At 30.9% G+C, this 25,805-nt stretch overlaps 5 protein-coding genes across 7 annotated transcripts; 2 read left to right on the plus strand and 3 right to left on the minus strand.

Annotated features, from left to right (window-relative positions):
- The first annotated feature begins 144 nt into the window (after positions 1–144).
- Positions 145–11,082, plus strand: LOC110993315 (DNA cross-link repair 1A protein). 3 transcript variants are annotated; one of them, XM_045634514.1, is made up of 13 exons: positions 145–226; positions 405–569; positions 748–825; positions 1,052–2,039; positions 2,415–2,555; positions 3,322–3,433; positions 4,525–4,668; positions 5,619–5,764; positions 6,330–6,496; positions 7,304–7,424; positions 8,704–8,819; positions 8,934–9,053; positions 10,946–11,082. In XM_045634514.1, exons 2-12 carry the CDS (start codon positions 483–485, stop codon positions 9,036–9,038), a joined length of 2,205 nt encoding a protein of 734 aa, XP_045490470.1. In that variant the 5' UTR covers positions 145–226; positions 405–482; the 3' UTR covers positions 9,039–9,053; positions 10,946–11,082. The 3 variants fall into 3 exon arrangements, with proteins under 3 accessions (XP_045490470.1, XP_045490471.1, XP_045490469.1); XM_045634515.1 differs by having other exon boundaries at positions 167–192; XM_045634513.1 differs by lacking the exon at positions 145–226 and having other exon boundaries at positions 267–569.
- Positions 11,083–12,019: 937 nt separating this feature from the next.
- Positions 12,020–16,468, minus strand: LOC110993226 (N-acetylglucosamine-6-sulfatase). Its single transcript, XM_022259395.2, has 10 exons — positions 16,256–16,468; positions 15,882–16,111; positions 15,745–15,804; positions 15,258–15,458; positions 14,805–14,957; positions 14,237–14,404; positions 13,733–13,934; positions 13,207–13,514; positions 12,627–12,743; positions 12,020–12,479 (listed from the first exon to the last, which is right to left on the minus strand). The coding sequence occupies exons 2-10, from the start codon at positions 15,990–15,992 to the stop codon at positions 12,300–12,302; spliced, it is 1,500 nt and encodes a 499-aa protein (XP_022115087.1). The 5' UTR covers positions 15,993–16,111; positions 16,256–16,468; the 3' UTR covers positions 12,020–12,299.
- A 682-nt stretch (positions 16,469–17,150) lies between these two features.
- Positions 17,151–19,809, minus strand: LOC110993198 (trypsin, alkaline C-like). Its single transcript, XM_045634581.1, has 4 exons — positions 19,693–19,809; positions 19,111–19,303; positions 17,875–18,130; positions 17,151–17,476 (listed from the first exon to the last, which is right to left on the minus strand). Exons 1-4 carry the CDS (start codon positions 19,751–19,753, stop codon positions 17,168–17,170), a joined length of 819 nt encoding a protein of 272 aa, XP_045490537.1. The 5' UTR covers positions 19,754–19,809; the 3' UTR covers positions 17,151–17,167.
- Positions 19,810–21,779: 1,970 nt separating this feature from the next.
- Positions 21,780–23,114, minus strand: LOC110993217 (iron-sulfur cluster co-chaperone protein HscB). Its single transcript, XM_022259376.2, has 3 exons — positions 22,567–23,114; positions 22,278–22,363; positions 21,780–22,169 (listed from the first exon to the last, which is right to left on the minus strand). The coding sequence occupies exons 1-3, from the start codon at positions 22,836–22,838 to the stop codon at positions 21,868–21,870; spliced, it is 660 nt and encodes a 219-aa protein (XP_022115068.1). The 5' UTR covers positions 22,839–23,114; the 3' UTR covers positions 21,780–21,867.
- Positions 23,115–24,262: 1,148 nt separating this feature from the next.
- Positions 24,263–25,561, plus strand: LOC110993323 (transcription initiation protein SPT3 homolog). The gene has a single exon (XM_022259534.2). The coding sequence runs from the start codon at positions 24,416–24,418 to the stop codon at positions 25,361–25,363; it is 948 nt and encodes a 315-aa protein (XP_022115226.2). The 5' UTR covers positions 24,263–24,415; the 3' UTR covers positions 25,364–25,561.
- The last annotated feature ends 244 nt before the right edge of the window (positions 25,562–25,805 follow it).

A 25,805-nucleotide genomic window follows, 5' to 3' on the forward strand; every position in this document is an offset into this window, starting at 1 on the left:
CTTTTCGACAGGCGCGACCCACTAACGCCAGACAAATATATTATGTATGAAAATAGTCATGTGACAAAGGGTAACTTTATCGTTCTCATGTTTAGTTAACTTTTAGATCACAGCTTACTGCCTAAGCTTTAATTGATAACTCTAATCTGAGAATGACAGTGACAGATGCAAAGTGGAAATTGGCGGAAATTTGTAGTTATTTATTTATTTTGTAATAATAAAAATTGTATGTAAAAAATACGTAGAAAAATCGTTATTAATAGAAAATAAAGAAATATTGTACCAAATAATAACTTCGATATGAAATTTAATAATAACAACCAATATTTTTTTCTAAATACTTTTACGATATTATAAGTCATGCCATTGCTCAAGAACCATGAGATTTATTGAATTTTTTCTAGGTAGGAGTGCGGTGACGATTACACAACAAAATTTTAAGTGAAATATGTGTTGCATTAAATGTGTACAACAGTAAAAAGATGAATGGCAGTGATATTGATGAATATTTGCCATCGCTTCTAAATCCCCGTTCTATAAAGAAATCTAGTAATTTAAATCTTACTCAGGTTTGTTTACCAAAATACTTTCAATAATTGCCTAAGTGTTGTTGGTTGTAGAGATACATACCTAGTAATAACATTTTAATTTTACATACTATTGGCATGTATAGCACTGTAACTACATAAACATACTTACACATTTTTTAAAATAATAAATGTTTTATCCAGAAATAATGTATTTCAGGATTCTTTACTTAGTCGCTCTTCATTATCATTGAAAAAATGTAATATTGGAACCAAGCGTATAAAAAACTGTAACAAGGTAATGCCTATAATATATATTTTATTTAGTGTCTTTCCTATTGAAGTTATGTCTGATATGTTTTCTTATAGGGCTTCTGTGACTTATAACAAAACAAAGCTGTCACAAATAATTTAGTCTAATACTGAGCCTACTGTACAGTACTTTCTTAATAATATCTATTTTGGTTTATATTGTAGCTTGTTAAGATGTAATAACACTTATTTCAGTTTTTCGTGTTTTGCAGGACGAAGAAAATGTGATACTTAATTGCAATATAACAACTCAAAGTATCAGAAATAAACAAAATCTCAGTTTTTCTATTATAGAAGATTTAAACTGTACTAAAGATTCAACTATATTATCTAACTTAGTAATAAGTAAAACTGACTTTAAATATTCAATTTTTTCACACTCTTCAGCAACAGAATTAAGTTGCAATGACACATTATATGACATAACAAATAATTTACACACAACTGCTTTTAGTAAAGTTAAGAATATCAATAATAATTATTCTAAAATGACTACAAAAGATATCAAAGTTTTTAAATGTGAAAAAGAGATGGCCATAGACAAATCAAAACAATTAAAAAGGCCAGCAGTTTCTATCAACATAGAAAAGAAAAAAGCAAGGTTGTCACCTCAAGCCATAGGAGAAAATAAAATTCTTATTTTGAACACAAGTGATAGAAAAAAACTGTCAGATGTCATAGTTCAGCCAACAAATTATAAATTGATTAAAGAGAAAATCAAAGAGAGAAATAAACTTGTAGCTGCTACGAGGAACTCTCTTAAATCTTATGGACGAAGGAATGGGAATAATCTAAAACAACAGTGTATTAATTCATATTTTAGTTGTCGGTCAAAAGTCTCGGATGTGGTGTCTGATCAAAAGAATGGTACAAATTTAACAAGGCAGAAAATTGCACATAATGCGTCGCATGACATGAGTAAGAATTTGTGTATCACTGCGACGAGACAAGATGTTGCCCAGCCGACTAAAAAGAAGAATGAAATTGTCAAGACACCGAGGAAACTTTCACATAGGTCCATGTCTCCTCGAATGGAGACAAGAGAAGATCTCCAACCTCCTAAATTAAAGAATGAGAGAGTTGGGTCCTATTCACCGAGAAAAGTTGTTGAGTCCATACAGTTCAATTTACCAACAAAGTCAAGATCAAATAAAACATCAACAGTCACCAAAGTTATACCACACTATAAAATTGTAGCAGGTGAAATATTTTTGTTGATAGATATCATTCCATTTAAATGAGTTCAATTCCCGGTGGAACAATTATTTCCAATTGTTGGAAACACAAGATGTTTGGATTGTTAAGGGGCTTATTAAACTACCCTCTTACGATTTTTTGCCTCGGCTCAGTCTTTGCTCTGTATACTATATCTGACGTTAGTCTTGAGGACTCGCTATATATAGAATACTTTATATTTATATAGACGCCCAAGAATATTATACTCGTTTAATTAAAAAAAAATACAAAAAAAATACTGCTATATTGTATAATAAAACGTCACAAAATGACTGGTTTTAGCGCAATAGATATAAAATAATAGGATATATTATGACCATATTTTTAATAATTTTGCAGGAACACATTTTGCAGTCGACGCGTTTTGTTATGGCGAGATCGCAAATGTGAAACATTATTTTTTAACTCATTTTCATTCTGATCACTATTCGGGGTTAAAGAAAAGCTTCAACAAAATGCTGTTTTGTTCGAAAATTACAGGTAATATTTTTTAATAATATTCGTACGGTATTGAAAAAATATCTTTTTGTATTGAAAACTTAGCGCTATGCTCAAAGCTGGACCAATTCGTGTTTTTTTTTTATTTGTTCCTTGAACTCTGAGGAAAGTTTATTGGAGAGAAATATTGTGCGGGAATCCTTACAAAGCCAGTTTTCTTTGTCGTAGGCTAAGTGAAAAAATTGAGGCGAAACGAAGTACGCAAAAAAGACCATAATTTTGAAGGTTATGGCCTCAACTTAATAATATTATCCTAATTATAAGAAAAAAAACCTTTAAATGTGTGTTCAATTTATATATTGAAGGATATTATATATTTTTTTTATTGAATATAATAAGCTTCCGTCTGCGGTACTCGCGTGTCTATATTTAATATTACTATTAGTAGAAAATTAAATTACTCAATTACTTTTGTCAATATCCTACTTATAACGAATACTAACATTACGTATATGTAATATGTACTAACATTTAAAAAAATATATTTTGAATTTAAATAAAACTTGTGTAGTACAGGTTTGATTATTGTGAACTGTAAAATTTTAAGTATTAATTAAGTCCACCCAATCAATTATCGCGGGAAAAGTAGCCTATACCCGCCAATCTATAAGAAAATTCATCGTAATCCATTCAGCTACTTATCCATTTTGAATATATTAAAAGTAAATAATAAATGGATGTTTTTCCAGCATTCGACCTTAAATAATATTAATTAATAGAATTAATGAAATGAATAATTAAATTCTAGCGGATTTATGCATATCACGATTAGGAGTTTCCGTGAAATGTATTCATATAATGAACCTTGATGAACCAATTAAAATTGATGGGGTCGAAGTCACAGCCATTGATGCTAACCAGTGAGTTATTATTCAATACTTATATTTCGATTCCACATTTGACATTAGCTACTGTCATTTTGTAAAATAATGATACCACATATTATAATAGTGTAGTGATGTACACAAAAATTTATAAGCAATCGCCATTTATGTTTATTCAATATTGGTGTGCCAATAAAATACTAAATTATTGATTTTTATTTAAATAAATACATAATTATTCACAATAATTATTTATTTATATTTATTAATTAGTAATCGCTGCTTTATTTTTTAAAAGTTAATATTTTTGTTTTTGATTACTAAAAAAGTAATGAAATTAAAAAAGTAATCGTCATAACTAAATTATCCGTTTAGAAATATTTAATTTCCTGATATACTTAGTATCTATTAAAGTAGTAGTTGTTTAAATATATCTATAAACCAGAGGAATCGGTCCGGAAATATTCCATTTCCGTATCCAATAATTCCGCAACGTCACTATTTTTTACTTTTCATAACGTTGCAACACTGAAATTGTCAAATCTTGAATGGAATTAAAAGTTTTAGTATTGCATAGCTATTTGGTACTTTATCCATACATTGTGAAACAGGCCCTTAGTCTGATAGTATGGCTAAATTTTTTTACAATAAACATTATTTTTAATCATTTGGAGTTTGTTGATTATAAATTTGCAGCGCGATTTGTCGTTGATTTATGGGACACATAACAGTATACCATTCAAATTCATAAAGATTTCATGAAAAAAAATCTATTAGACGAGGATTATCACCAATTTCTTCTTTTTTCACACTTAATGCAATATATACTACATTTGCTGACGTAATTTATTTTTAATTTTAAAAGCGAACAACGCAAATGAATCCGCATTTGCACCATTGTATGTTTTATTTAAATGTATATAAATTACTATAACTAGTAACTATTTATCTTATATTCATTACTTCTTAATGTTTTAAAACTATTAGGATAATAATAAATTAATCAATTTTTTATAAAGTGCACTAACATAGTTAAAAAACGCTATTGATGGGAATTAAAAAATATGAGTTCTTGATAACTACGTAATAAAAGTACGAGATGTCTTTAATATTGCATTACTTTTCAGTTGCCCTGGTGCAGTAATGTTAATCTTCACACTGCCTAATGGCAAAAGCATGCTACACACTGGTGACTTTAGGGCTTCACCGATAATGGAGTCCTATCCCGTTTTCTGGAATAAAGATATCCATACTGTATATCTGGATACAACGTAAGTTTACGTATACTTATTAAAAATAAAGATGTGTATGTTTGTCTATACTAATATTATAAAGAGGAAAGGTTTGATTTTTTGTTTGTTTGTATGAATTGAATAGGCTCCGAAACTACTTGGCAGATTTGAAAAATTCTTTCACTGTTGGAAAGCTACATCATTCCTGAGTGACATAGGCTATATTTCATTTTCAAAAAAAATAGGCATCCTTACTAAAATTACGATAACATTAACATTTGTTTATTATTTGAAACAATTCTAACAGATGGCGCTGAGTTAAAGGTTTAGTTTAGGTCCGTGTCGTGGTACCAACATTTCATATAAGTTCTCCTACGGTTTCCCTTGATTAATTTACTACTATGTAATATAACAAAAACCTTAGCCACAGCAACGCTTGGCCGAGTCTGCTAGTGTGGAATAAACTTAAAAACTACATGATCAATATAAAATTTTCTGTCATTATTCGGGTCGGGCAATCGTATAAAAGAACAATCCCGTTTCTAACTCTTGAAATATTTTATTGATTTTTTATTAAATCTTAAAGTAAATTACAAATTAATTAAAATATAAGATATTTTAAAATATTTGTATTTTTCCCATGGAACATTATATTTGCAATGAGAATCAGCTGCATATAATAATATAAGTTCCTATCTATTTCATAAGTCAACAGGACAATATTAATAAAATTGTAAGGTGGAATTTATAAAGACCATTTACCAACGGATACAAACAAGAGTTAGGCTAATAAAATCGAACTGCCAACGATAATACAGCCTCGTATCAGTTAGACTTTGAACTCTTTTTTGGTTAAATTTAAATATAATTGTTAGAAAAATACGATTTCTTGCTCAGAAATGCGTAATACATTTAGTAATAACACTTTGCAATATCTGAATTTTTTATCTTCCACACCACCTAAATACAACTAAAATGGGTTATTGCAGATACTGCAACCCTAGATATGATTTCCCTACACAAGATGAAAGTTTGGAAATGGCGTTATATCATCTTCGACAGAAGAAGGCTGCCCTAGAAACAGCCAAGAAGAAGTTCTCGTCTGTCCTGATCGTTTGCGGCACTTATACGATTGGTAAGTTTCATCTACTACCCCATTAGGTTTACTTTCCAGAATGTTCCAAATGTTGAAATCGATAATTACTCAAATTTACAAATTATTTATCATTTGTCCTGTATGTTATCTCTTTAACAAATTCCATAAAAGCTATCAGTGTATTTACGGAATTTATATAGAATTGAAGGATTCTCAACTGATAAAAATTGTTTTTGACAACAGCTTCATTTAGAACGCGAAAAAATTTGCGCCAATATGATTCATATAATCTCATAGTAGGTATATTTACCTTAACTGTGATCATTTTTATTTCATTAGACTAAATCTTGGTTTTTAAAAACAACCACATGCAACCAACTAACTCCTTTATTAAAAATTACAATTAAAAAAATTCTTTTCTGTATGAAAAATGACATATTTAAAAGCGTTCTAGACGACATTATGATTCGAAGTACGATATATGGTCCGGATGTCCTCTTTATCCTTAGTACTTTTTTGTCTTTTTCTGTCATAGTGTGTATACACTGTGACGAAAAGAGATACATGAGTAACAACGGTGCAAAGATTTTTTATGTATATGCAGGTAAGGAGAAATTCTTTCTGGGAATGGCGCGTCGTGTGGGCTGTACCGTCTGGGCTTGTCCAGAGAAGGACCGAGTTCTCCAAGCAGTGGAGGGGCGGAGCTTTAGCCACGCTCCACCGCAATCGTGCCAACTTCATGTGGTGCCCATGAGAGACCTTACGCATGAGGTATAATTTTTCATGATTATTTTATTATCTATTATATACATAATCTCTGCTCTCAATATACTAGACCAGGGTAGATGCCTTTAATAAATAATAAAAAGTGAAAAAAATAATAGTAGAATTAAACCCATTAGAAAACCCTAATTTTCAATAGAAAATACACCCGTCAAAATATCTGTTTTTATCAAAAAGTTGGTATGTTTTCTGTTCGTTGAAATCTCTACTTTTCGATGGTAAAAAAAATATTTGTTACTATTGTAAATCTTCTCAGAAAATTCGATTTGTTTTATTATTATAAATAATTTTTAGCTATTTTTTTAAATTTATACTTTAATTACTCTGAAAACGTTCGATTACATGTGGACAATGATAACAAAAAAAAATGCAAATAAAAATATGCTACTAGAATTAACAAACAAATAATCAGTATGTGACTCAGTCTACATATATTTACAACAGAATAAAGGCTATAGTTCAATTTCATCCAAGAGTTTTGTATGAGTGTAAGAAAGTTATAACAGATTGGCTAAAAACTTTAACATATGAGGAAACTGAGCACATTTTAGTACGAATTCCCTTGTTTGAGACATACATACATAGTATACTTAACAACACGCACACACTCACTCGCACACAACACACAGCACACACTATTATTTATTTATTATTTAGTTCTAATATAATGTAAAGCAAGTCTGATATTGACGCCTATTTTTTATTGTTTTTTTTTCTGAGCCACCTTAAAGCTAAACAGATCAATCCACGATATATAAGCTAGTTATATACAATTAATCCCAGATACATTTTCAGAAGCTACGAAGCTATTTGGACAGCTTGCAAGGGGCGTTTACAGAAGTAGTCGCGTTTAAGCCAAGCGGTTGGGAGAATGGAAGGAACTCGTGCGTCGAAAAGGACTCTGTTACGATACATGGTAATTCTAATTAATTCTAGGATTGTGAACAAACAAACCTTGTGCTTTTATTTGGTTTAAAAATAATATTTTTGAAGTGAAACTTCTTTAGGCGCATGAGGGTATTTTTTTTACGGATGAAACGTCACGTAGATGCAGCGATTTTGTCGAAAAATGGGACAAAATGGGACTTTTTGTGGGAGAAAGCGATAGAGACCGATTAAAGTGAGAAATCGAGAAAAAATATACGCTATTGGTTGCTGTATTTATTTATATTGTCATTAATACGTGTACAGTATGTAAACAGTGTGAATATAGATATACATGGAGTGATTTTATACTGGTACATCTATTGGGACTTTTACATTAGTAAAAATTAATTTACAAAGAAGTTTCACTTCTGACTTGTGTACTTTGTACGTTTATTTATTTATTATAATTTGTAGTTAAATTATGGTAATGATTTGGACTCATCATACATATATGTGACTAAGTTTGAGCGTAAATATCACCCCGCTAATCCCTTTAGCGCATACATTAGGTACCTCAGTAGGTAGGCTGCAGTCAGCGCCGGTTGGGTTTAACTGTGAATTTTCTATGACTGCATAGCTCATGTTATTTGACCAAAATCAGAGCAAAACATATGTACACATAATGCCTAATCTTAATATATATAAATCTCGTGTCACAATGTTTGTCCTCAATGGACTCCTAAACCACTTAACCGATTATAATAAAATTCGCACACCATGTGCAGTTCGATCCAACTTGATAGGTAAGATCTTTGATTATAGTCGCAATTTTATTTTATTTGCAAATTATTTGTTTATTATTTGATACAATTCTAACAGATGGCGCTGAGTTAAAGGTAGTTTAGTTTAGGTCCGTGTCGTGGTACCAACGTTTCATATAAGTTCTCCTACCGTTTCCCTTGAATAGTTTACTATTATGTAATATAACAAAAACCTTAGCCACACCAACGCTTGGCCGAGTCTGCTAGTAATATAAAAAAAAGTACAGCATCTAAGTGCCTTGCATTATCTCAATTTTGCAATTATTGGTTGTGAACTTGCGTTGTGCCTCACATTCAACTTCGTTAAGGGTTGTACATGGGTGTAGTTTTAATGAAATATATGGCTAAATCATTCAGAAAAACATTTTAATGCAGCTGAAAAATGTTAATCTCGGCAATGTATATGGCCCATTATTTTGTCTTTACACGGTCTACAAACATGACCGGGCTATATTTGGCTGCATAATCGAATCCACATTTTTCTTACCGTATGTCTTTATTTTTCAGGTATACCATACAGTGAACATTCAAGTTTTTCCGAAATGATTCGCTTTGTTAAGTTTTTGAAACCAAAGCAAGTGATTCCAACCGTCGACATTACTGGCGGCATCAAGGCTGTGCAGGTAATTTAAATAACATTGTGGAGTATAAGATGGTCCTAAAGTTAGAAGAAATTGAGTTTAATATCAATATATTTCAATAACCAGACAGTAATGGCTTTGATGACGTCATTTCAGAAATACTTTCCTTGTCCTCTGATATACAAGGAAGATTTGCAGAATCAAAGCAAACTGACGGACTACATTAGCATACAGTGTCGACACCAGCCCGCCGTAACCTGAATATTTATTTAACAGGTAGCCTTAACATTTTAACAATTTAACTCTAAACACTAAAACTAAAGTTTTCCTGTCCCTGTAGATCGAGTCGGGATTGAAACGATATATTTTTTAAGTAAATTCGGTTCGATAAATTGTAAGAATATTTGTTCTTTAATTTAAGGTAAATTTGGTGTAATAATAATAATAAAAGCCCTTTATTCGCTGAACTTTTTAACTGACATGCTATTTATTAAACAGTAGTATTCTTAAATCTAATTTAGCGAAAATAATAATTTATTATGAACCACTTTGGTCAGGTTGTCTATCGACATAGGCCTCGCCCAATTGTTTCCACGTCTTTCTATCCTTGGCAGACCTCCTCCATCCTTTTGGTAGATCGTCCTATTCCTTGGAAGTTAATTGTTTTATCTTTTAAACATTTTCTGACTAGAAATTCCATTCCATATATCCCTTTTTCTTTGCATTGGAAACTTTGGTCCATAGTCCATACATATATTTATGTATTAATTATTTATTTTTCTTATTTCCTGTTTAACTAAATCATAATTTAACGATAACAAGTAGAAACATAAAACCTAAACCTATTTATAACTTATTATAAATAATGCAATTCTTGTGAGTTCCGCCGATATATTATATCGTGCGGCATTGTTTTTACATTATCACCTAATGGTGAGACTATATTGAAACTCGCAAGAGAAAACTTTGCGTTTATCTGTAATTGCCTAAATGTCACAAAATATATACACGTTTTGAAATAGATTTTTTAATACAGTTGCTCAAAAAGTGGCATATTGCAGGGAGGTATAGCGTTCGGAAAGTGGGCTATTACACACTCGTGCTTTTTCTTTGCCATTCCCGCACTCGTGCGTTTTCTTTGCCAACTGTCAAAACAATGTGTATTAAAAAGAAAAAACCAACCACGAAGGTTTTATTAAAAAGATTCATAGAAGTTTTTATGATATATGATTTCTAAATATTATAATAATTGGATTCAATAAGTTCGGTTAGGTTTCTTTTCATTTCATATCAATTAAAAAAATATTAAAAAGAATTTTATAATATATGCAAATACGTATTTTTAAAAAGTTTACTAATAATTGGATTCAATAAGTTAGGTTAGGTTTATTTTATTTCATATCAATAAAAAAAATATTAAAAAGAAAAAACTAACCATGAAGTTTTTACTAAAAAAAATCACAGAAGTTTTTATGATTCATGCAAATATTTTAAAAAGAAGCTTCTATTTGTTTCAATATCAGATTTAATGATTGGACTCAATGAGTTAGATTTGGTTTTCTTTCAATAAAAATAGTCTACTGAAGAATTGGCTATAAGGGCCAAGTTCCCTTTGCCTACCCAGAATGGGTGAAGAAAAGAAAAAAAAGCTTTGCTCATATTCTTGACGGTTGGCGCCATTTTTCAAAAATGTTCTTGCGAGTTCAGTTATTTGTTGCACAAAATGAGTAATTTCGACGATATTTTATTTGAATGAATACCACCCGAACTCAGTATAATTGCACAAAATGCTTCGGAGAACAATTTACCGGAAACATATACATAAGTCGCTACATATCTGCGTGCAACGAATTCGTTCCGTAGAGAAAAGAGAAAAAAAGCAAATAGTTTAATGAAATTGCTTAATTTTTTCGCAACTGTATTAAAAATAGTCGTTCAGTACACGTGCGGAACCGTGATTGCAACTTGTCCCGACTGTCAACCCTCACCTTCGGCTGCGCCTCGGCTCGGGTAGACATTCGTCGGAACTCGTTGCAATGACAGGCTTTCCGCACTTGTAATGAAATATACTATATTCGTTCAATCATTAAATAATAGACCGCCATCTAGGCAATTGAAGCTAGCTTCTATAAATCTGCAAAAAAAATCATACCGTAATTTTGTTTCAGATTCAAAATTCAAATGTGGAATGAAAAACTGTCGTGACATGGACTGTCATTTTTTATATTGTTTAGCGTTTTAATATTTATAAATATATTGTATTTGTGAATATTTTTGAAATAAACTTGTATATTTCGTAATATAATTTATTTTTTTCCTAAATCCTTTTAATCTAAATGCTAGTTAAGACGAAGCGAGATAGATAAATGTTTATGAATCACAAAGGAGCACGCGCACGTATCGCCAGGGGCCCCATCGATCTGCGGCCACTGAGATCGAACTACATAATCACCAGCGTACGCGCACTAGTCGTGTCGGCCTTCAAACAAAGATTTGTTTATCCGCGACTAAAGTGATTCTAGGATCTTTTACGTAAATTGGATCGTTATAGCAAATTACTCCAACGGTTCTGTTTCATAATTGGACGACACCGTTACAGAAAATCGGTTGCTGTAAAACCAAATAAAAAAGTACCATACCTTAATGTAATCATAACTTAAATATATACAAAATATAGTAGGGGATAAAATAAAGATTACATTAGAACTTGACATTTTGCTTAAGGTCGGTGAATTATGAAAATATAATCCCTTTGTAAATCTTTCACATAGCAAGGTATGAACCCATTGATTTCCATTTTGTTTTTTACGCTTGGTTGAGTTTTCAAGCGCACTGTATTTGCACTGACCATTGTAGCTGTGTTTTTGGCCGATATTGCCCTAAGTGATGTAAAAGTATTACAAGGGTGCATCGGAGTTCGATTACCCGAGGAACAGAGACTTAAAAAGCAATTTTTACAAGATTAAGGGTCTGTTTCACAATGTCCGGATAAGTTCCAAATAAGCTACTATTACTTATTGGTAGGATAAACTAGTGTTTGTTGCGTTTCCCGACTATTAGATAGCGCTATTCGTCTTGAATCGTGAAGTTTCTTATTCTTAACTTTTATCTTCCAAATAATTTATGTGTTGCATAGCTATTTGGTACTTTATCCATACATTGTGAAACAGACCGTAAATAGTATTATACTTACCAATAGAATATCAATATTACTAATATCAAAGAGGTTAATTAAAAAACGATAATTTTTTATTAATTTTTATTTCTACAACTAAATCTACACGAGTACATCAAAGGTGAGAGAAAATTCATTTTACATTTTGAATATGGGCAACATCGTAATTGCAATAATAACATTATATTTTTTTATACATTACAAATTGTTTATGGTATGTAGCTGTATGATGTGTATTGTGTTAAGTGAAGATACAACAACAAGAATATATTAGATTATTTCGAGGAGGTCTAAAGACTTTTAAAAGTTATGAAAAAGTCTTTCTAAAATGTCGATTGTAAACTAAGTTAAAATATTGAGAAAAGTTTGGGATTTTCTAGAGGGTTATCGCAATTATCTGCGCCTTTACATGTTAGCATCTGTGTAAGGGTGAGTTTGTACCAATGGCGAATAGAGGGCAGCACATCGTCGATGATGTTTTTAAGTTCGTAGGGATCCGTATTTAGGTTATACATTTCTTTGAAATTCTGGAAATAAAACGCATGAATTAATACAACAATAAAATATATTATTTATTTTATTACATAAGTAATAAACTGTACAATATACGACTATTTGTATTTTTATATAAATTGTACAAATGTAGTAACAAAATTATTATTATTATTATTTACCTGGTCATCGGCAAATGCACAGTACTTCATATTGATTCGCTTTGAGATATGTCGTAGACAGGCATACGTGTTGTTTCTCGAGTCTTGACACTTGCAATCATACAGAGGGTAACATTGCTGAAATAATATTTTTTATTATTCTTATGTTATCAGACATTTTAATGCGTCTAACGCCCGAACCCAATAATTAATCCACACCAATCCGACCTACAATGGATAAGTTGTATCAACAGATAACTATTACAATCCGTTACAATTGGTTTTTGGCACACTTTTATCACTATTTAGATTAAGATCTATCTCAGCTGGTCAAAAATGGATTGATATAATTTATTGGGTTTGGGCGTAAGACAACAAGCTAATAAGTCTCCTGTGTTTACCATTCTGAAAATGGAAGACATCTTCTGCATTATAGATACACTTATTTTATTTAGACAAACAGTCATAAGATAATAAACGTTGACAAAAAACCAACTTAACAACCCAATCTTTCGACATAATTAAAAACTACCAAGCAGTCTGAAAACTTAATCAACTGGAACCTTGAAACCCTGATTCGGAAACATGTTCAATCACTTACAGCCAAATGATCTTTATCATACGCCCATGGACAGTCTGGATCAACAGTTCCATCCCTCCCTTCTCCATAATACTCCACAAGCATGTTTCTTTCTCGATCTTTTGGCGTATTAAACTGTATTGCTTTCCCATCCATAGATTTAGGAGGGGTGAGACCCGCCAACTCTATAATCGTTGGAGCCAAATCTATGTTAAGTATGGGTTGTTTGTCTGTGAAATTTTTAGCTATTGTCGGACCACGTATTATGAGAGGCACTTTGATGTCAGATTCGTATGGCTGACGTTTGTCGTATACCTGTGAGAATTGACCTGTAATGGATAATTAATTATTAATCTTATGTATTATTGAAAAACTATTTTAAATCAATTAATATAAGAACTATCCCTACGTGTAAGCGGCACGTAAGATTTATAGTAGCTATGGTGCCACAGATAAGGCTACATAAATATTTAGCTAGTTTAGTAACAATTTGAACTTAAAATAGAATATTATCCATTAAGTTGTCCAGGCTAATAGCGAGTCTTACCAATATGATATCCATTATCAGACGTATAAATAAGATATGTGTTATCTAACAAATTCTGGTTGTCCAGTGTTTCCACAATATCAGCGACCATCTCGTCCACAGACAATAAACTCTCCCAACGGGAACGATATACTCGGTCCAATTCTGGGAATATTGTTTCTGGTAGAGGAGATGGTGGCATTGACAAAAGCCAATGTTTATCCTAAAACAACACAATTTATGTATGTTAATATATATTGCCAGATAGATATATGTTACAGTTGACTACTTTAATTATCACAATTAACAGTTTAATTATAACTATTAAACACAATTTGATAATTTATTTTAAAATTATAAAACTGTTTTGACTTGGACAATCAGTGTGATCATCAGACACAGTTTAACACAGTATCTTAAAGTTTCTTTTAAAATAAAATTGAGCCAGTCAGTAAATTAAAAGTTTTAAAAACAGACAGAATATATGTAAAGATTTACAAACAGATATATACATATAATACGCACCTCTGCCCGGATATTAAAGTTAGGATGTCTAACAACAGTGACATTGTTATAAATGTCTTTGTGTCGAGGCGCAGGTGTAAACGGTTGGTGTGGCGCCGGCGGGGCTAGCACCATCAGGAATGGTTGAGATTCAGTTTGGTTCTCTATGTAGCTGACGCCTAAATCACGCTAAAAATAAACAATCTATTAATATTAAACTTAGGTTATTATATAGTACAATATTACATTATTGTAAAGGAAGGAAAATATGTTAAGTTAATCCTCTGCATTTTTTCATTATGCATTCTCTTTCACTTCCATTTTTCAGAAAAAGAAACCTTTGATTTCCTCATGACAGATAAAAATTGTATGACCTCATATCCTGATTAGAATATCCTTATTTAGAATGGTTTAATGGTCGTAGTTGCTTACAAGAAATTATGATATAATTAATTACATTTTAAACTCCTGGAATAGGCCAAGACCTATTGAGAGTCTAAGTGCGGAAACTGAGTCCGCAAACCCATAATAGGGCAAGTAGTTTTATAAAAGATAATCTTGATTTAATATTTTTTTAAAACATACTTACAATAACATCAGTAAGGTAGAGGTCGGTGGAATATGTGGGCACACCATTATTAGAGATTGTATAGTTATAGTACACAGAGTTACCAACTAGTCCATGCCAGTCACTCCAGCCAGGTGGTACATTTTCAATCCCACCTGCTTCTTTGGTACCATACTAAAATACATAAATTTTACACATTAATAGTATTTTGGATTCTAAATTGAACTTATACAGATGTAGAGTTTTTGAACAAAACTTCAGATTGTAATTCTTTATTTATAATTTGAATTTTATATGTGAGGAGAAGGTGCCAATTATAATAGTAAATGTTTATCATATATGTATCTCAGAGTTCGAGTTTAATATTTTTATCTGTGAAGAATAAAAGTATGTATTCTATAAGTCTCATTCAACTATGGACTCTTAAATCAATTGTAAAAATTCTACTTTTATAGAAAATTAAAAGATACTTACAGCATTTAAATACTTCCCAGCATAAAAAGTATTATAGCCAGCACCTTTCAAGGAAGTGGCAAATGTTCTTGCTTCTAACCTTCTCCAATATCTTCCATTGCAGCCACCATGAAGGCTGTTGTTCCAAGTAAGATGGTTATGTACATGTAGACCAGAAAGCAAACTAGCACGACTTGGACAACAAATTGGTGATGTTACATACTGCAATTGAATGATTGATTGTTTATTAGTACCATTCTAAACTTTTTGAATATCTGACTTATGTTTTATTCACATTCATAGAAACAACAAAACCAAATTAGTATTTCAGATACCATTTCATATTATTGAAATGGTATCTGAATGAAGAATGTTGTGTTTAATTAATAATATACATAATAAATATATAAAGATAATTATTAACTTCTCACCTCTATAATTAGTTACATTTTTTACAACTTTAAGTAAACTATAGTATATTTATAAAATATAAATCTTCTATACTTACAGAGTTTGCAAAAGAAGTGCCTTCATTTGCTATGAATCTCTGCACATTTTTCATTGGTGTCTGAAAATCAAATAAAACAACAATTCAATTTGCTAATTCATTTATTCAAATTATTAAAGTACAATTCATTTACTAACCATTCCTCCCAAAGTGACATCTTGATCATCTGTAAGAACTATAACAAAGTTTGGTTTTCTATCCTCACACAGTGAGGTGTGAAGGAGTAATAAAAAAATAAAACTTAACATTTTACTATAATTTATATGGTTTAATTTATTGTGGCACTGCTGGCATTACTTCTAGGCCCGTGCACTCTTTAGCTATAACTATGCCAATTGCGAAAAAACCAACACTTTTTACAACAGACCTGAAAGATAAGAAAAAATTGCGGTAATGATAAAGGGGGGTGATTGTACGCAGATATAGGTTAAAAGATAAGTTTGAACTGGAATCCGTAAGTAGTGATGATAATATATACTATACATTGAGAGGTTATGAAAAACGAACTAACCATTTGAATGGATCATAATAAAAGTCCTGGACAAATCCAATAACACCTTTTCTTCCCATTATACTTCAACAACAAAATTTTAACTCTTTTGCAAAAGTAATAAACGTTTAATTTTTAATCAAATACGGGAGTCGGAAGGAACTTTATGGAACGATTTCTGGTATCTACTATCTAGTATGATAGTATCTATTATATATTTCTGTTATCTGGAATTCTAAAAGAAAAAAGAATATTTATGACAAATGCAATGTATATTTTGACAGTTGACACTTGACCTTATGACTAAATATATATTGCTATATTATCTGTACTTATTGCTCACAGACAAAGAAAATTTAACGAAAGGGAATATACTTTAGTTGATACTACTAAGTACTAATGGCATTTTTAAGATTTTATGAGCTACTTAAATTCAAAACCTCTCAAAAGTTTAAATACATATTACAATTGTATGTAACGAGTAAGGTCAGAGACTGTTGGCGAAGAAAATACAAAAGCAACGACTGGAGATAATAATTTATTAATAAAAACAACAATTTGACCACAGTCTGGCTCCTCAAGACTAATTTGTTTTTATTAAGAATTTTCTTCTGTGTGAAAATAATTAAAATATATATCAATAAAAATTGCGCAAAATAAAATCTCTACAGAACATGCCGCACACAGCTTAAAGCAGTAAAATCATATAAAATAATATGTTCAGCTCAAGTTTTAAGTGTGTAACATTCTTGGGTAACATTATTTATATCCTTATAATGCCTTTAGTATAAGAAAAATCAAGAACCACGATTGAACCATTGTTGCTAGCACTTGACAATTTGTTCACATAAGCATTTACACTATATTTCGACCTATTTTATTATTTAATAAATTATAAAATAAATAATTACAGTCATAAAATTAGTTTTATAATCATTTGTGTCGTCTTATAGCATTTACAATCCAATCAACATAATAAGATACTTTTGTGTACACTCCAGGGTAAAAACGATTACCGCATGTATATCCAAAGGACACCAAGCCTGCAACGACACCTTTATAAAATATTGGTCCACCAGAATCTCCGAAACAACCATCTATTCCATCAATATCGATACGACCCGCACATATCATAGAATCTGATATAACAGAGCCAATAGTTTTATAACGAAGGCTGCATTCCATTTGATCCACTGTGAACAGTGTTGCTAATTGAAGTTGATCTGCTTGTTGGCCTCCAACCTAAAAAAATATACATATATGTATTGATGCTTATAAGCAAGGAGTTTGCTTATTATATTGTAAGTTACATTATATAGATCTGTATGTATGTAAAAGTAATTTAGACGGTTTTAATTTATCTTACGTAGAAAAAACTAACAAATACATACGCTGTTTTATGGGGTTAAGCAACAATGTTTAATAATTCATAAAGTGACATGACCGTTGTCTATTGTCCATGGACAACGGCTACCACTGCAACCTGCAACTCAAATGCGTTGCGAACCGTTATGTGGTTTATAGGAAGAAAAGCGAGATCACTTTTTTTATGGGTTAAATAAACGCGATGCTGAACTGGGTAAAAAAATGAGAAGCTAGTAACGAGAGATATATAATACTATTATAACATTCACACATACCTTTGTGACTCCCCATCCCACCAAGGTACATAAGGAATTTACCATAAGCTCTGTTCCTTTGTTAGCAATCGTGGCCTGCTTGATCGTGTCGCCAAAATAAAACTTTTTAGCGATCACCAGAACGGCTATATCGTTAGTAAAATAATATCTATCAAATTCTTGATGAGTAACCACAGTTTTGACCTTGTGGAGAAAGCCACCTCGGCTGCGAAAAGATGACCCTACACGTACACGCCAGAATTGGGGATCACTGTAGCTGAAACATATTTTTTTTATTACTCTCAATATAATATACTGCAAATTGTTAGTACGTTTCATCTACATATGGTGCTAGAAAAAAGCTGGGAACCCTAACACATGGTCCCCAAATCTAACAAAAATTAATTCATGTATGTACTAATAAATAATAAAAACACTTTTATACTTGAGAAAAGCCGATATTCAAAACAGTCTGCATGTTTTATGCTACCCCTAATTGTATAAAGGGGCCTCTACACGGGCGACACTATTAAATAAATATGGCTACATCATTGCCGACTATATCCCGAAAATACAAAAAACATTTTAATGCAGCACATGGCTAATAAATGTTATCTCGGCAATATTTCTGCAACAGGCTAATTATTTTGTCTTTACACGGTCTACATAGGTACGGGCTTGACTAGCACTTATAACTAAAATAAACGGAAACAAACACAAACAAACATAGCGCTACTCGAACGAATCGTGACAAACTACACGTAGCAGCAAGCAAAAAGAAACCCATGTACGAGTAGGCAACAAAGCTAGTCAGAAATAATATTGCCGAGTGTTGCAGTCTATCCATAGCTGGCTGATGCTACCAGCGACACCCTTGCAGCTATACATTTTGGCGAAAAAATTGCCCGTCTAGGAGCCTAATGTAAAGATTAATATCCTTATAATAAAAATATTGATCAAAATCTGAGTTAATCGTGATTGTTATGTTTTCATTATGTAAAGTGTCCCATTAAATTTTGTTTTAAGTATTTTTTTGCTTTTTGATACAAAAGCAAAAATGGTATATGATACAATATATAATAATAAAAAAATATAATATAAATTTCCGTTAAGTAGGAACAGTTGAATTTGGCAAATTTCACGAGTTTGTTTTCCTGACTATTGACCTAAAGAAATTATATTTACCTTCCTAATTGCATAAAATAGAATGGTCTAAGGTTTATTTAGTCAAAGGTAGAATCGTTAAAAATAACTTACTTATATCCAGTTTCACTGCTGTATTGAAAACAATGGGCGGTGGATAAAACGTGACGAGAGGTGATTATGACTCCTGCGCAATGTTGGGAATACTGTCCTTTATCCCATGGGTCTAATAAGAGTTGTGCAACTACAGGAAATTGTTGTATCGTAGTCGGTGACCCTCCCAATACTCGAATGCTTTGGGCGTTGACTGGAGACCAAACACTTAGTATAATAATAATAAACTTGTATACAGAATTCGTAGGAATTTACATAAAAAAATACATAATTTTATCACAGATCTTCTAATTACACCACGTTTTCCATGCATCAGAGGTAGTCTTCTAGAATTGCCATGGAAAAGCAAAACGTTTTAAACATTGTATCAGCGTTATATCTCTCACCAATACCAACGAAGAAGAAATATACAATCATTTTTTTTAAAATAAGTAGTACCTAAATTTTATCCATGAAACAAACTCAATTTTTCTGCTAGTTTTTCAAACTATCATAATTAACTAAGTTCCGAATAATTTTAAAATTGATGGAAAAAATAAGTACGAATTAATTTAAATATTGTTTCCGAAGGAGGTTACTTACCGTTATATTTATAAAACCACGTAAAAACAAGTAGCTTTATGAATTGACAGTCCAAAATCATTTTTAGTTTTGAAGTAGGTACAGAGTATTAGAATTTATGGTACTTTTCCTGAGAAAGCTTTCTTTAAACTGATGAATCGCAACTCATACGGTACTTTCTTAAAGATTTATTGCGGTGGTGTAATAATAGGTATATAATATCTAAGTAGCTTAGTACACATTGATGAAGAGATTATGATGCTTTCAATCTGAATGCTGAATTAAATCTCACAATGTTAATTTAGTATAAATTTATTTATTTATTTATTACTAAGCGCTAGTTAATTGGGATATGGATGGATATATACATAATGGATGCACTATGTTATTTTTCCTATGCCTAAATAGTATAATTGAGAATGAAATTAGCGAACTAGGTATACTTACTGTAAAGTTGTCTGCATTAGTGAGTTGCCGCAACGAAGTGCAATAATTTTTATTATTTACATCAAGTATCAAAATGGTTTCATATACTATAAAATGCTATTGTTATTCACATCAAACTTCATGTTTTTTTGTTTGCGAGATTTTTATGAAAGGTAGTAAACTTTGTGAATAGGAGACATCAAGACGATGTATATATTTTTCAGGATTTTAATTACCGTATCACACAAGCCATAAAACTCATCGACTCCGCGTCGAGGTTGTCGTTTTACCAATATTTTCGTGCCCTGATGGTAAAATTGATGTTTTAATTAAATGAAGGTAGAGGAAGATGACAACATGTAAAAAAAGACCATTAAAAAAATTTTTAGGTGCCTTGGGGATTTAAAAGATTGACGGAGAGTTTATTAAACGTTCTACTCGTCCGTTCTACGCTCTTAATTTAAGAACTGACAGTAAATCTAGATTTTGAACCCACACGCATAAATGATATTCTGTTGATTGATATAAGGCGCATGTGATACCGCGTGCATTAGCTTGTTTAGGATAAAGCATAAAATGGATACTTAGCGTGTTGAAGAAAATTACCGACATCAATCATGTTGGAAAGAGGCTGTGCGTAATTTAGAAATTTGACCATGTACCTTAAACTTCTCGTTTTGAAGAGATAATATGTTTATAATTGATGAGTGGTACCGGTTCAAAATGTTACTTACTTTCTTAAGTAATAGCATGCACTAACAAAATTTAAAAAAAACAATATTATTTGCTAGAACGACTTGAATCTAAAATTACATTTAGGTACAAAAATATTCACCAGAATGGCTATTGATACCCAGGGGATGTTTATTTTTGCCTCGGAAAATTGTTCAAAGCAACGCATCAGCCATCAGGTACCTAATACTTCACATTTAGACAGCCTCATAAACTTTATCAAGAGAAAATACAATATGTGAACTAATTTTGGGTAAACTTTAATTATTCAATACCTCGATTTTGAGGTTTGGGGGAGGGGAGAGGGGATGGAGGGTATAGTTATCACCCCCAACCAATTTCAAGTACCACAAACAGTTATTTCAATAAAAAAAAAACCAAAACTATTACATTAACCGGGCCCATCGTACTCAAGTCATCCACATAAGCCGATCGTTTACATAGTTCACCAAGTTTCAAAAAAAAATAACGTACATTCACGAAAAAACAAAAGAAATGTAAAAAGTAACGCCTTTTAACGAATAATCCGCACTGTAACACTTACTCATTGTTCTGGCAAAATCCAAATTGGAAATGGCCGATTGCGTTTATAAAATTAATAGCGATGTGAAAAAATAATAGTTATTTTAAAAGTGAAAGTCGAATTTTGAGCGCGATTTAAACATTCGATGAAAATATTCCACCTTCCGACATCTGATATTCTTCGAATTCCGATGCTTTGAAGAGGTTTTAAAGTAATTTAAAATAAAATATTAATATACTGACGTAACCTAACCGAACTAGATGATAATTCGTTTTTTGGACAGCTCCGGCGCTACGGAAAACGAAGCCCCTCCATCCTGGCGTACCAAAAGTTTTCTTTGCTTATAAATATAAACATACATAAGGTTTTAATATTTATGATTGTCTTTATGTGTAAAAGAATACTATTTAGAATCAATAAAAAAAAATAACATTCATATGTATAATAACAAAGCTGTAAGTATTAAGCTATTTACAATAATATTGTTTTTTTGCACAATGCAAAACATGTAATATTCATCTTATAATTCCTTTAGTCCGTATAGAGTTTTGAATTTGATTGTATATGCTAGAATAATATTTCATCTGTCCCAATAATTTCATAACTTTTTTCATGTCTCCATCAAAGAATGCAGTTGACAACTTCTTTTGAAGATCTTGAATGATCGATTTTATTTCTTTATTAAGTTTCATAATTTCAGCTTCTGTTTCTGCATTTTCAACTTCTTCATTTTTTTCCATTATTTCCATTAAGAAGGCAGGATCTGTCTCCAAATTTTCATCAATTTGTTTTCCTTTTAGCTTTAACATATAAATACCTTAAAAAAATAATAAATATTTTTTTCAAATATAAGTATGTATATATATTATGTATGGGTATGTCTTTTATAATTTCATTATAATGACAGTGATCAATTGTTATTTACCTCTAGGTAAGGGTTCCAAAAGAGTTTTATAGGCCTCATTGACTAAAGAGGAATATTTTGCTGATATTTCTTGCTCCATATTATTTCTGCAAAAAAAAAATGTTTTATTTCACAATATATTGATCTAGCAAACAGAATAATTACTGTTTTTATAATATATTTTCTTCTCTGTTTTTGTTCTTAACTCAGTGGACTTTATTAATATGTTACAAGATATGTGGTGAAGGAGTTTAACATAAACATTATAAATTAGTTTAGCTATAACTTAAACCAATTTAAAAAATAATACCTGTTTGCATATTTGTCTGGATGTAAATATCTTTGAAGTTGTTTATATTTCTTAGATAGGTCCTCCTCATCTAGGTCATAGGATTCATCAATTCCCATCAACTTAAAGTAATTGTCCACATTATCTGGCTTTTGAAGGGATTTGCAATTTGAACAAAATAAGTTCGAAACTAAAGTTGTATCTTTGCCACATGACCAACAGTTTATGTTCCGAGCTTGTAATAAAACTAAATTTCTTGTTGAGAAACTTGTAAATAATTTTATGAAATACATTTTAAAGTTTTCTACTTCTAAGATAATAGAAATATATTACGAAATTGCGATGGTTATGAATGCAATGGTCATGTACCTATATTAGTTCCTTGGACATTATTTTTATATTTGGTTAAATTTGATACTAATTAGCAGATATCAAATTGCCACAGTTACACTAGACATTTAAATTATCTTTAATAAAATACAAATAATATATTTGCCTTATGTCCAAACTAAGGTATATTGAGAATTGAGATTCAGATTTCAGATTGCGCAAATATAAAGGTTTGACAATCAGCTGATTGCACAGACCAACGTTAGTCATAGTCACAGATTAAGTAGTAGAAAATAAATTTGAAGTTTGCTGAATAATTAATTTATTGTCTATTTAGATAATTACATAGTCAGTGTTTTAAGGCTCTGTGGTAAGGTTTTAAGTACTAAGTATAGATTTTAGATAGCAGCAATACAGTGCTCCCAACTCTACCAACTTTTTGTTTATAATTTTTATTCTATTTTTATATTGTTTAATTTTCTTTTATGCACACAAAAAGCACATCAGACAATAAGAAACCTCGGCTTATTTATTGCGAGTTTCGACTAATGACTAACTTCAAGACTCTCATGATCATTAATATACTATGTATTTTGAAGTGCAGCGTTAAATGTTATTGAATAAAGTATTTTAGTGCTATTAGTCTATCTAAACATTATAAAATAAAATGATTAGTAATGAAAGTGAAAATGATGAAAATTCTATTCCACGAAAATTGAGAATAATTCATTATGATCAAAAATATTCAAAATTCTGGGAAAAAGAACCGGAATATGTAGGTTGGATTAAACCTAGTACTAAAGGAAACAAATTATTTCAATGCACAGCATGTAATTGTGATTTACCACCACACTTGGTGGAGGAAAACATACTATTAATAAACATGCAAGAAGTGCAAAACATATAAATATGATCATTATAGATTATATTATCAAAATATGTATTCTTTTAAAGAATAGAGTATTATAAAACGTATAATTTATGTTTAAACATAAGATGAAAAAAAATAGTTTACCGTTATGTATAACAAAATTTAAACTACTTTTTTTAAAATAAAAAACAATTTTTAACAGAAAAGTGCATTTCAGTTTCCGGCCCTCATTTTCAAGAACATTATGTTATATTGATCTCTTCAATCTATAATATGCTTTGATTTTTTTATGAATATTGTCCATTTTTTAATAAACATTCATTTTTTTACGAAAAAAAATAAATTAAAGGTATCATATCTTGGGGTAGGGTTTTATATAAAACTCGAAATTATAGTTGGTAGATCTACCTACTTTTCGAATTGAAGATGGTTGGAAACTACCAACTTTTGAAATTATATCTACCTACTCGATTAAATTCGAGTTGGTAACACTGTAGCAACATACTACTCTTGTCAATTGTCATTTGTCTGATGTGTGGACAAATGAAGTTAACATTAAACAAGAGTTAAGCTACTAAGTACTAACTGAAATAAATAAAAAAGTGGTACAAACTTAAGTATCTAAAATATATACTTTGTAATTTGTATATACAAAATCGAGTTTCTACGATGGTGTCTTACTTTACTTTAGATGCCACAGGTGAAGTAACAAATTTTCAGAAGGAAATTTCAAATATGATGCACGGTTGTGGTGACAATCCAAATCCAAATGCTGCTACAGTGGTTCTCGTAGAGAGTATTGTTTTACAACAATTGCGTTCCATGCTCCAAGAAGCATTAAATCATTCCATTATGCGAGGAGCTAAATCTATATCAAACTTTGATATAATATACTTAATGAGGAAGAATCCTGTGAAGTTAAAAAGGTTGCATGATTATCAAATAAAGTTAGATTATATAGAGAGAAATAGTCAAACCCAAGCTACCGTTAGCTTGTCAACAGCACCTATTTTAGCAAGTGTAGAAGACGATAAAGATATAACTTCTAAAAAGAAACGCACACATATTGAATTTATCAAGGAACTTGATGAAGCAGATGAAGTCAGTCAAATAAAGTTTGATGTTATAGATTATTTACGTAAAGTAAGAGCATCAAAGCTTACAGAATCCATGTCATTTGAAAAATATGAGGCTTACCATAAAGCACGGTGTAGTTCCTTCCGTGGTGGTTATGGGACAAATAAAGGATTTATAAAACTTGAAAAATGGGTTAACCCCAATAAAGAATTAAAAATAACCCTTCTTGCATTGGAAATACTTTGCTTCTTAGCTTATGAGACAGTAGCTGAAATAGTAGATGCTGTTTTTCTAATTAGGCAAGATAGTAAAAAGAAATCAGGGGATCCATTTAGTAAGTTTGAAGGTGGTTATTTCTGTAATCCTCTCAGTCTTAATAATTCAGTATACATTAAGTCAGGCTACGAAGGAGTCCAAGCAATTACAGTTGCAGAAGTTAGAGAAGTTTTAAGGAGGTACTTCACACCGAAAATTGGAATGAATGGATTGTTTTATAGAAATATGAGCAATGATTTGCCAGTAAGATATATTGCTATTTAAGTTTTTATCAATAAAAATGAGCCTACAGTGTTTTAGTTCCCCAAGACTTTGGAATGAATGGTTAACTATTATCACAATATTGTTTTCATTTGTCAGCATTAAATTTAAGTTTATAATAAAATTGACCCTTTGTTTTACTCAGTTTTATTATACACAAAAATTTTTCATGAATGTTTTGAGAGATGGCTGTGTTTCAAATAAAATTGTTTTGTTACTGACACTTTTTTAAGTTACAAACAGTTACTGTATAAATGATGATTTTTAAGCATGCACCAAACTTCATTTAGGTGACGGTGAACATTTTAACAATATTAAAAACATATGTGCTCAATGTGATACGCCATGCTCTTTTCATTCTCAGCAAACTTAATTATTTTTCTTGGTTAACTTTGGTGTGCATATGCTTTGGTGCTTGTCCTTGTCGGTTTTTTAGAGTTTGTGA

Source organism: Pieris rapae, chromosome 3 (genome assembly GCF_905147795.1).
Source record: "Pieris rapae chromosome 3, ilPieRapa1.1, whole genome shotgun sequence".
In the NCBI taxonomy this organism is placed as follows: Eukaryota; Metazoa; Arthropoda; class Insecta; order Lepidoptera; family Pieridae; genus Pieris; species Pieris rapae.

Bases quoted from the DNA above. Each gene is read 5' to 3' on its own strand.
- LOC110993217 (XM_022259376.2), bottom strand. From the start codon at position 22,838: ATGTATTTCATAAAATTATTTACAAGTTTCTCAACAAGAAATTTAGTT. The intron at 22,364-22,566 runs GTATTATTTTTT...TTTTTTTTGCAG, and splicing joins CCAGACAAATATGCAAACAG to AAATAATATGGAGCAAGAAA. The intron at 22,170-22,277 runs GTAAATAACAAT...TATTTTTTTAAG, and splicing joins TTTGGAACCCTTACCTAGAG to GTATTTATATGTTAAAGCTA.
- LOC110993315 (XM_045634514.1), top strand. From the start codon at position 483: ATGAATGGCAGTGATATTGATGAATATTTGCCATCGCTTCTAAATCCC. The intron at 2,556-3,321 runs GTAATATTTTTT...ATTAAATTCTAG, and splicing joins GTTTTGTTCGAAAATTACAG to CGGATTTATGCATATCACGA. The intron at 7,425-8,703 runs GTAATTCTAATT...TTTATTTTTCAG, and splicing joins GGACTCTGTTACGATACATG to GTATACCATACAGTGAACAT.
- LOC110993198 (XM_045634581.1), bottom strand. From the start codon at position 19,753: ATGATTTTGGACTGTCAATTCATAAAGCTACTTGTTTTTACGTGGTTT. The intron at 18,131-19,110 runs GTAAGTTATTTT...AATATGTTTCAG, and splicing joins AGCAGTGAAACTGGATATAA to CTACAGTGATCCCCAATTCT. The intron at 17,477-17,874 runs GTATGTGTGAAT...ATATTTTTTTAG, and splicing joins TGGGATGGGGAGTCACAAAG to GTTGGAGGCCAACAAGCAGA.
- LOC110993323 (XM_022259534.2), top strand. From the start codon at position 24,416: ATGGTGTCTTACTTTACTTTAGATGCCACAGGTGAAGTAACAAATTTT.
- LOC110993226 (XM_022259395.2), bottom strand. From the start codon at position 15,992: ATGTTAAGTTTTATTTTTTTATTACTCCTTCACACCTCACTGTGTGAG. The intron at 13,935-14,236 runs GTGCGTATTATA...GTGTTGTTTTAG, and splicing joins ACTTTAATATCCGGGCAGAG to GATAAACATTGGCTTTTGTC. The intron at 12,480-12,626 runs GTAAATAATAAT...TTTTATTTCCAG, and splicing joins GTGCATTTGCCGATGACCAG to AATTTCAAAGAAATGTATAA.